The following is an 11,133-nucleotide window of genomic DNA, read 5'->3' as shown; positions in this document are numbered from 1 at the left end:
GAAGGCACTGGCTTTAAATCTCAGCCTCCTGCCAGTTACATCTGTCTCATGGGTTTTACAGAAAATGACTTATTTTCTCATTAAAAGTTAAGGGTTGTTTCTTCTAGTGCAAGTGGTGGAAAGTTATGGTGCTGTGTTTGATTATGTTGCTGCTACTGCAACAAAGAAAACCACTGAACCTTGAACTTTGGGGTCAGAAGTTTCCAGCCAGCAGAGAGTCCATAACATTATCTGATTATTAAAATTAAAACAGTGAAAACAAGACAGTAAAAATGAGTCATTGGAAAAGCAAGATAATACATCTTTAATACAGCACAGACAAAAATTCACATCATTTGGCAAAATGCCTTTAAATAAAGGTTCATAAAAGTCATTCCATTTCCTAGGCTACATTTACAGTAGTTTAATTTGATTTGTGTGTATATTTGGAAAAAGAGACATCGTGGGCCGGCCTCATAAGCACTTCAGCAGGAAGAAGTTGCAGAAGGCTCCTCGTGGACAGTCACACATCTTACCGATGCGGGATCCTTTCCTGACCGCGCAGTGTTCCCCCAGGTCACACTGCACACATACACACACACACACACAATGATATCATCAACACACTGTAATGGCAATGTGGCAATAAATAGAATATCAGCACACAACTAGAAAATGAAAATAAATAATAAGGAATAGAAAGAGGAGTTACTGTCATTAACGAATTTTCTTGGTTACAGTCTTGAGTTTGCATTTATTATGGACTACCAAGAATGAAATATTTGGTGAATATAGAAGTGTGAGATATAAGCATCCATAAATCCATGTCTGCATTAGTATGTGTAAAAAAGGGCTGTTCCACCTGCACAATCTAATACAATCCAGTCCAACTGCTGTGCCATAAAGTTTCCTTTCCTGCTGCCTAAAATGCTCAGCTTTTCTCTTTGTCACAGTAATAGAGGTGCTCATTCACTTCTATGTTTGGCATTGAGCTCATAGTTAGTGCTGCTGTTGGACTGGACTGCATTTTACTGAGATGTGTTTCCACTATTCTGTCTGCCCTCATTGTATATAAATAGCAAGGACAACAAATCAGAAACACCTCTCGATATAATGTAGTCCAGTACGAGACCTCTGCAAACTACAACCTCAATAATAAACACAGAATTAAACTGACACATTCTGCACGATGTCAACAAAAAACAAATATTATAAACTGTGTTAAAAGGTAGAATTTATGGCACAGCTGCTGACCTGAACTGCATTAGACTGTAGGTTGATGTATCTATATAGATAGATACAGATACAGACATAGATATATACTATAAAATATAATAGTATAACAGGACATTTATAGCAATACACATGATGTGCATAATACAGGTCGCCTACTGTACATCTTACATCTACAATGCATCAGTACAATCAATCATCAATACATTTAAAACCTTGAATATTCAAATAAGAATGTACACTCAGTTAAATTTCAGACATTTAGTGGATCAAGTTGCCGTAATCTGAGCTGCATTCATGTTTAGGGGATTATTTTACAGAAAAAACTCAAGATTGTCAGTCATTACTGCACATTTTGTTGCTGAACGCTCTGCTGTGATTGGCCGGTTCATCCCGACATCTGTTATTTCGGAACACTATTTCATGTCCTATACATACTGATACTGATATACTTAAATGTATCATAACAGAAATTATATAGGCTTCTCATGTTAGATAATCATATCTAGTTATTATAATTAAAAACATGAAATCACTTTTATTGCAGTTTCCATAGCCATGTATATTCTATCTGTCTTCTGATTTCCCTCCTGATAATCATTCTCGTTATATGGACAGAAAATCAGACACCACAAGATAGCCAACATACACAGTCACACAGCTACAGCCAAATTTAAATGAAACAACAATAAAGTCACTTTGCTAAGTCATGAATGGCTGAATGACCCTCTACACATTCACTGACTCTTCCTTAATTAAATCCCTAAGAAATGACTGAAGAGAATGAAGACATATGCATTGTGGGAAAAGAGATGAGCTCCACCATCATTTCTACTGAACAGAGATTGTAAAACAAAGCTGATTTTTATTCTCCTCAGGTTTGACTATGCAAGCTACAGCTAACGCCAGATGCATTCAGATTATGCACTATGACATGTAGTTATTGTATTTAAATAGTTCTGTGTTTGGATCTAATTGATGCAATTAAACAAGAACAGCAAAGCTTTGGGATGGATATGATCACGATGATGCAAATGGCTGCATGCAAATTCTCATGAAAACTCTTAAAAGGAGGGAACTGTGAGGGAAATTATATTGTCAGTACTTAACAACAATACCCTTTATCTGCTTATGTTTTCTATTATATTATTTTTTCTATTATATTTCTATTATCATGTAACCACTTTTATTCCCTGTTCATGTTTTTTTTTTTTTTTCACATTTTGTTAGGAGAGCGTCTGCCAGTGTTTCAGTCTCTGTGTCTGGTGTGCAGAAAACAGAACAGACTCCCAGGCTGCACTGACTTCACAGCTGAGTTACAGTTTTCTTTTTAACCCGTTACACTCACCAGTTTGTTTCTAATGAGGAGACAGAAAGGTTTTGTTTTCTGCTCGGCAACAGTCATAACCCTCCACAATTTAACAGAACCAAATGATATGTAATGTTAAGTAACTAGGAGGTATATATGACATACTTTTAATTCATAACTATGTATCCATGACATGTTTCATATTTAATCACCTATATTTAAGGAGTCATTGAAACAGTTAGGCACCTGATTATATCACTCTGGAGTCAAAATATGGCCCCTTTTAATTCATTTCAGTCAAATTAATCGGCACCACCTTGTGGCAAAAAGACGCTACTGTTTGTTACATGGTAGATTTTTTTTTTTTTTTAGTTGCCTATAATTTGAAAAACTTATAAAGGGGCAACAACAATGCTGCATATATGGTTAAGATGTACATATGATTTTTTTTTACTTACTATGTTTAATATATATGAAATAGGTAATGAAAACGTAAAAGCTGGAAATGTTTTCACATTTTGGTGGATGGCTACAAATGCAAATAACTGCATTAATCTGTGTTTTTTTTGTTTTTGTCTTTTTTTTAGTTGCATTGTGTAAAGTGTATGTTTTGCTTCCTCAGGAGACTGACATCCATCTCTCTTTCAGATTTGCTTGAAAAGTTCTCTGTCTCATAATGAAGTCATGTTAATAATGAAGTCACGTTAAGAAGCCTGACACTCACAGAGGGAACCTGTCCGTATTTCTTCTCCCAGGGATTAATCCTCTTGGTCTGCAGTTTCTCCAGCACTTCGTGCAGAGCCCCAAGCTGCCAAAACACACCAAGACACAAGAGTTCATCACTTCCCACGTCAGCTCCCTTTAATTACACTAAGTATCCACTGTAGGAGTGTCTAAGACAGACTGGGATAAAGAAATAGAAAGGACATTCACTGTCATACATCAAATACAGGCATTGTCCTATCTAGCATTTGAAACAGTATACCTGTGTTTTATTGATGAAAATAAACTGGACTTTAAGGATTGAGTTGATAGTCACAGTGTCATTATTAGTAACAACACTAAGCTATTATGACATGATACTATTATAACTGTTATAACTGCTACGTTATTACGTTTAGTGTACACCTGGTTGTCTTATGGTCTAATGTGGATTTAACAGCTTGTTTTTAAATTAAAATAATTAACTCTGCAGCCTCTTTAACTCAGTTACCTTCTAGTTTTAGTAGTGGTGTTAACATGCAATAATGTTAACACTTAAATATTGGAGCTAATATTATTTACCAGCCTGCTGGAGTAGTAATACACAAAGTTAGTCCTATTGTCTTTTTTTTTTTTCTAACTTATTTGTAATAACTGGTTAGCTGACAGTCTGTTGAGGCTGTGGTGTTAGCAGTAATACTAATTAATTACACTAAGTAAGGACTGTTTAAGACAGGCAATTTGATAGATAGATAGATAGATAGATAGATAGATAGATAGATAGATAGATAGATAGATAGATAGATACTTTATTCATCCCCCAGGAAATTCGCAACAATTTAACAATTAAACAATTAAAACAGTTTAACAATTTAACAATTAAAACAGTTTACTTGTGTTTTATTTGAAAATAAACTAGACTTAACGGGTTGTCAGTCATAGTATCATTACAAGCAATGACACTAAGCTATTATAGCTATATTTTAACTGTTATATTATAACTGATAGGCTGGTTATCAGGCTCTGATGTGGACCTAACTGCTGGTTTTTAACTAAATTAACTCACTTTGTAGCCTGTTTAAGTCGGTTAGCTCGTAGTGTAACGTTAACACTGAAGAATTAGTACCCTTTTCCTTCTTACCAGCGGACTGGAAGAATAATACAGTAAGTTAGTCCTATTTTCTTTTTTAATTTTTCAGAAACACCTGACAGTCTGTTTGAAATATATCGGCTGTCCTGGCGTCTCTGTCTGAGCAGCTGGATGTTAAACTCTGTTATCTTTCAGTCTGTTGGGTTTCATTGTCAGCAGTTTCTTTTAAAACTTTTTACACCGTTAATAAAAGACGATTAAAGATAATATCCCGTCGGTGTGTAAGCACCTACCAGTCTGTTGGAGTTGTAGCGGTAGTCCTGGACGTCTCTCTCGTCCCTCTCGGCTTCCGTCCGCCCCGCCGGACAGAGTGCAGACAGCAGCGCCGCGCACAGCACAGCTCGCGCCCACATGTTGCCAAGGAGACAGTTCCGGTCCGCGAGAGTCCTCCGGTTTTTCCCGCCCTGCCCGGTCCGCGGGCACTTTGATGCCGAGCCGCCCCGCCCCCGGCCGCGCTCTGACGTCACAGGTATGACGTGATCTTCAGCTTTCTGATTCAGGAATAATTACTGATAACTTGCTGTTTTTCATATTAATGCTAATTACTGACAGGAAATTACATTTCTTTAATTATTCAACGCCAATTAGCCTACCGCCTCATTTATTATTACTGAAAAAAAAAACAAAAAAAAAACAGTGATTACTGATTTCTAAGAACAGATAACCGAACACTGAATTATTGATCACCAGAATCAGAATCAGAAATACTTTATCGATCCCTTAGAGGAAATTGGGTCAGTTGCACAAGAAATAAATTATATGAAATAGAGAAATAAACAATAATAATAACAATAAAAAAAAATGTGCCTTAGAAATTTGTAAAAAAAAAAAAAAAAAAGAAAAAAAAAGTGCATATGTACCTGCAGTGCTGTGTGTAATTACTAATTAATTAATGATCAATTAATAATTACCGATTGCATAGGACTGTTACTAATAACTGACTGACGACTAGTTGTTCGTTATAAATATTGATTACCTTATTGCTCGTTACCAATCACTAGTTATAGGTCACTAATTGCTTATTGGTAATTGTTTCTGATAATATGAGCACTGCAAGTCATGCAGCTACATCATAAATATGAATAAAGTGAAACAGCTCTGGCTTTAAAATGGCCTCTGTTTTACATAATAACTCTGATCCATTCATCACAGCTGTTTTCAGACATTTTCCTCTTTCTGTATTTTTATTTATTTCCCCCCGAACCACGAGAAATGTTTCTGAAACCCCCTGAGATGTAATCTGAGCAAACATTGTCTTTGCCTCAATAGATACAGCATGACTCATCATTTTGTTTAAATCCCAAAGCTCCTTTCCCCCCCCTCCACACAAGTCTGCTTATTTTGTGCGGTGTGTTATGTAATATAGAACTTTTTTTTTGTCTAACAAGGCAGATGGCAAACAAGAGCAAACAAGTTTCAAGTTTGAAAGAAAAAAAAAGTCTCTCTATTGTTTTGGTATTAGTGGTCATCTGTCACTCCCACATTGTGATACAGACAACTTTGACAAATAGAGCCTGCTGTGTATGAACAGGGGTGTGAATTCATGCATTTCACATTGTGCTTATACTGATGGATACTTTGCTTAATAATGCATTCAGTATAATAATATATAGTATGTGCAATAATGCATTCATTTTGCTCAAAATGAGGCGTTGCGTTACAAGCTTTATTCACTCGGCACATTTATAAAAGGGTATTAAAACAGTAGACATGACACATTGGGCAAAGACATAAAATAAAAGCAAATGCTGTACATTTTTTCATGGTTTATCTGGTTCATCTGGTGCTTTCTATCAGCCACATATACCATCCATCGTTTGGACAGCCTGAACCCAGCCACACCAGCTCTGGATGAGGTGATTAGCTTTGATAAATTTTCCTCCTGCTCATTAATGACAAGAATATTTCTGTGGTAAATTGCTGTTATAAATCTGCACGACGCCTCGGCTGGTGGGGCAGACAGAGAGCGTCTCAGTTTTGCTTTAAATTGAAGTGTATTTCCTCTCTGCTCTGACTTCATTCATTTTTCATACATGGTGGTGGGAGAGGAGCCAACCTGCCACACGCAGAAAACACAACGTAAACCTTCACTTGTGGAAAAAAATCACACTGGAATCACATGTGAAATAAACCACGTGTGTTTTTTGAACACATGTGATCTACAAACACATGTGATTTGACTATTTCACATGTGATGTTAGTGTTGGTTTTTCCACATGTGGTCTGAAACCACGTTATTATTTCACATGTGAACAAGCAAAAGGAAAAACGTGATTCAAGACCACATGTGGTTCGATTCACATGTGTTTTCATGTTTTTACACATGCAACCTGCAACCACAGGTGATGTGAAGAAGTCTTTAATACATGCACATATCTGTCCCACTCCACAGGGAATACATTTTTGCCTAGTGTTTTGCTTTTTTCTTTAATTGGGTGCCCATTTTATCTTTCTTTTTCTCTCTTTTTCATATTGTATTGGCATTAGGCGTTTTATACTATGTGCTCCATAAGTACACAGTGTTTTCTACAACATATTATTGATTTATGTCACCATATAATACCATGTACTTTCTGTTATTTCTGGGAACCCAGTTCATGGTATTCAAAACTAAACTGCACCATGTAAAACCAGCCACCTGTTGCACTGGTTAAACACTCATTTATAATATTTTTTCTCAAATCCATAAAAGTTTGAGGACTTTCAATGCAGAGGACCTTGAGACTTGACACACCTGCACCTCTGGAGCATTTCAAAGATGTAATAATTCGCAATTTTTCATGTTTTAATTTCAGAATCAGAAATACTTTACTGATCCCTGAAGGGGAACTGGGTCAGCTGCAGTTACTCAAAATCTCAAGAGAAAAATATATTATACGCAACAGTGAAATAACAAGAAATAGAAAAGGAAATAAAACAAAAAGAAAGTATGTGCATTGTATATGAATATGCGTATTAATACAACTTGTGAATTAATCCTAGGTGTAAAAATATATGTGCGTTGTGTATAAATATTTACATTAATCCTACAAAACTATTGCAATAAATACAAAAACAGAAACTGGGCATATGTAAAATGTATACCTTATCGACCAAATATACACAGGGAGATTGCACTGTTGAATTAATTTGATTGCTGTTGGTTCGTCTGATTTTTAAGTGACTTTTATTGTCAAAGTGAGGAAAGTTACGCAGACAGCAACGGCTTAACTGACAAAAAGAGACCTTTATACCGAGTAATGAGATATGCTTGATATATATTTGCTTGTGTAAGCGTCTTATTATTTGTGTATTTGTTTGGTGACATTATTTTCACGAGTTGACCAAAGTCATGTCCCCGTTTTATTTCAGCTGTCCTGTGGTGTTTTCTTTTGAAGGGGTCTTAAATGAAAAAAATAAACATAAACTCATGTTTTTGTGATATAATGTAACTGGTATTTGCTGATATTGATGTATTTTTGCTGCGGTCATTGTGGAAGTCAACATCTGGTTTTATCTGCAGTGTCACATTCAAATCCTCTTGTTGTCAACCAGGCGTTTGTGTTGAGCAGAGGAGTGTTGTGCTGATGGGAAGTTAGTAATGGGCAAAGTGGAGAATAGATGGCAAACAAGTGAAACGGTCTTAGGATCAGAAGCAGCGTGTTATGTCAGCTCCTGGAGGGGTAGGTGGGTATTTGCCGCCATTCAGAAAACGCTATAAATAAACCAGCAGAGAGGGGCGAGGTAAGAGGTTTAAATCATGTCGCCTTTTTCCGCTTCCACTTCCTGTCTGGCTCCGGGACATTATTTAGTTGACGCTTGTCTCTTTATGGGATCAGCTTGGAAAAACATCCCTATAAACACACCCCGCCCATTAAGAAAAATGAAATAAAATCAAATAAAAAGTTAAATATGCTGACTTCACGCCTTACTGGAAAGGCCAAGATGAAAGCTGTTGGTATTCACAGCACAGAGAAGGGAATCTGCAGCAGGACGCAGCTTTGCATCTTTTGATCATTTTTTTCTCTGTGGGTGTTTGATCCTCTGTCAGGCCCGGGGCGATTCCCCCGTCACCCTTACATCTTCTATTAAGTCTGCCCAAAGAAGTGGCATGTCATGTCACTGTCGACACTTGAATGACTTTCGAACAGTTGAATAAAGCAGCCATCTTTTAGTTGGTTTTAAGGAATATTGTTCTGGCAGTGTGTGTGTGTGTGTGTGTGTGTGTGTGTGTGTGTGTGTGTGTGTGTGTGTATGTGTATGTATCAATGATTAATGTGCAACCGTGATAACAGCATATGATTACACAACTTTATTCACAGGCTGGCACTGATCATCACTGGCAATCACTCGAGTTTGATGGTCATTTCTGGTCATTTGATGGTCATTTCTGAGGGTCCTGATGTGGCCAAGGCTGGAGACGCAGACTTTGGTGCAATGTGAGCATGGGATTTGGATTAAAAGAATACTTGACCCAAAAACTGTTTTCTGTCATTTACCGGTTGTCATGAATGTCTGATGAAAAAGCTTTAGATTGCATGCCTCTCGGTGAACAGAGGTTTCAAACACTGCGGTCATTTCTGGTAGAATGGAGTTGAATGGTGACTTCGACAAACATCAGCAAAAAGGAAATGAAAATGTCTCAGTTTTTCAAACTCTTCGTGCGCTGTAATCCAAGTCTTGGCTCCTCATTCATATGCTCAGTGTGTCCCAAACCAATTTACTTTTACCTCAAAATGGTTAAATAAACCACTTCTGGAAAATATCTCATGCACGAGCACCTGTGCATGACTGACCTGCAAATTCACTGAATTCAATTCTTACACTCTGATAGCAAACTGACAGAAGCATTTAAACCTTTCATCAGATATTTAAGACAATTCTATTTAAGGAAATTATATGAAACATGCAGTTTTTGGATAAAGTATTCCATTAAGATCCATCACTGCAGTGGTCTGCATCACAAAGCCTTGCCCTGTCTGCATCTATGTGGTGGTCTGCAAGGTTTGCAACATTTATTCCTGTTATCTTCCAAATAAGTTTTGAAATGTTGGAGTCACCTTCTCCTTCATGTTGCACCACTGTTCATTTCAACTAAATCTCATCAACAGGGAGGCAAGGAAGCAGAGAAATCTGACTGGATGTTGATGGCTTGAGTGTTAATGACCCTGAAAAGCACGTGCTGACAAGCTTGTTGAGCATCGAGGCATCAGCTGAGTTTTCCTGGTCACTCAGTTCTGTAGGAAATGAGCAAATCTCTGCTGGTTGGTAATTGTGTTGCTCACTGTGTGAATCGGAGGTCAGTGCAGAGGTTAACAGGCAAGAGAATACAAGACTGAGAGTCACAGATTCATCACTTCATCTTCTCAGTTTCCCTCTGATCACCAATGCTTTGAGAAACCCGGCTCAATCAAACCCAGATCACCTCCATTAGCTTCCTCCACTGACCAGATTGTGACACTTCCAGCCTGTTAGAAAGCAAAAAGTGTCTTATCAGTGTCTGGACAGCCGGCAAATTACTTGTTATCTTTTAATTGCAACTGCTGATCACATTTTTACAAAACTTGCAGGGATGATACACCTTGTTCTGATGGGTTCAAGGGCTGACATATGTTTTTCAGTTGCTTGGTTAAATGCACATTAGAAGATGCATTAGAGGAGGTGGAAGGTCACACCGTCCCTACTCTTGCAAAACTGAGACTGCCTCACACCCTTCATGGGACCGCGGAGATCTCCAAATTTTCCAGGCTTGTCACCAGCAGCTTAACACAGCGCCTGAACATCCTTCATCCTGACAGGAGGTTCAACGTCCAGACAGGATTCACCAGCAACCATAAACCTGCTGATCCAGGCTTACTGTGCTGCTCTGTCTGGGACTGGAGGAGCTATCGAATGACAAACAAAAACACTTTCTTCCTCTGCTGGCAGAAGAAACCACCATGACTAAAAGTAGACATATGATTTGGTCATTCTTGAAAACAAATTCCCTTCCGCCTGCACCGAAGTAATTTCTTCTGTTATGGTCTAAACGACACTAAAAATATAACTGGAAAAACTTTCACATTTTGGCTTAGTAGTCCCTGACAAGCCAAAAAACTGTGGTGTGTTTGCAACTCGCGTGTAATTTGGCCCGGTCTTTAAAGTCTGCAGTTTTAGAGCGAAGCTTCAGACAAACCGGGGGAAGTTTGATATGGAGTCATTATCTGTCCAGGCTTTGATGTCAGCTCAGATTGTGATGATCCACCAGAACTCCTCACTCTTTGAAGGCTGTTTCCCTCTTGGTTTAAGCAGGAGTGACCAGGCTCATTATTGCGCCACTAATTCACTGCAATCCTCTGATACTGTGAAGCTGATGACTGATGGTAATGAGCTTTTTCCAGCGACTCTGGGCATGCTGCAGGGCTATTACACCCACAACTCTCCAGCAGCAGCTCAAACAGGGCACTGGGGACCGAGCTTCACGTGCACCACCGCCACTGATGCTGCGAGCCTGTGAGTGGGTGGCAGGGTGAGCATCAAATCATGTTCACTGATGAAGCTCCCATCAGTGAAGTGAAACATACGGACAGGATCTGGTTATTAGAGCCACCAGTCAGCACCTGGGATGATGTTATTGTGATCATAACTCTGATGCAGATCCCTGCACAGCAGCACTTTTATTATTAATGGGCAGTTCTGTTCAAGTTTTATTAAAGAAAGAAACAAAAAAAAAAGTTGAATAGTTGTGTGAATACCAGTATTAAATATTTATGTTTATTTTATTTAAGAGAGAACAGTGCAC

At 38.1% G+C, this 11,133-nt stretch overlaps 1 protein-coding gene across 1 annotated transcript; it reads right to left on the bottom strand.

The window, feature by feature from the left end:
• Positions 1 to 298: 298 nt before the first annotated feature.
• On the bottom strand, positions 299 to 4,726 carry cart2 (cocaine- and amphetamine-regulated transcript 2). Its single transcript, XM_030054089.1, has 3 exons — positions 4,607 to 4,726; positions 3,246 to 3,329; positions 299 to 561 (listed from the first exon to the last, which is right to left on the bottom strand). The coding sequence occupies exons 1-3, from the start codon at positions 4,724 to 4,726 to the stop codon at positions 454 to 456; spliced, it is 312 nt and encodes a 103-aa protein (XP_029909949.1). The 3' UTR covers positions 299 to 453.
• Positions 4,727 to 11,133: the final 6,407 nt, after the last annotated feature.

Source organism: Myripristis murdjan, chromosome 6 (genome assembly GCF_902150065.1).
Source record: "Myripristis murdjan chromosome 6, fMyrMur1.1, whole genome shotgun sequence".
Taxonomy (NCBI): Eukaryota; Metazoa; Chordata; class Actinopteri; order Holocentriformes; family Holocentridae; genus Myripristis; species Myripristis murdjan.
This window is presented reverse-complemented; position numbering and strand designations above follow the sequence as displayed.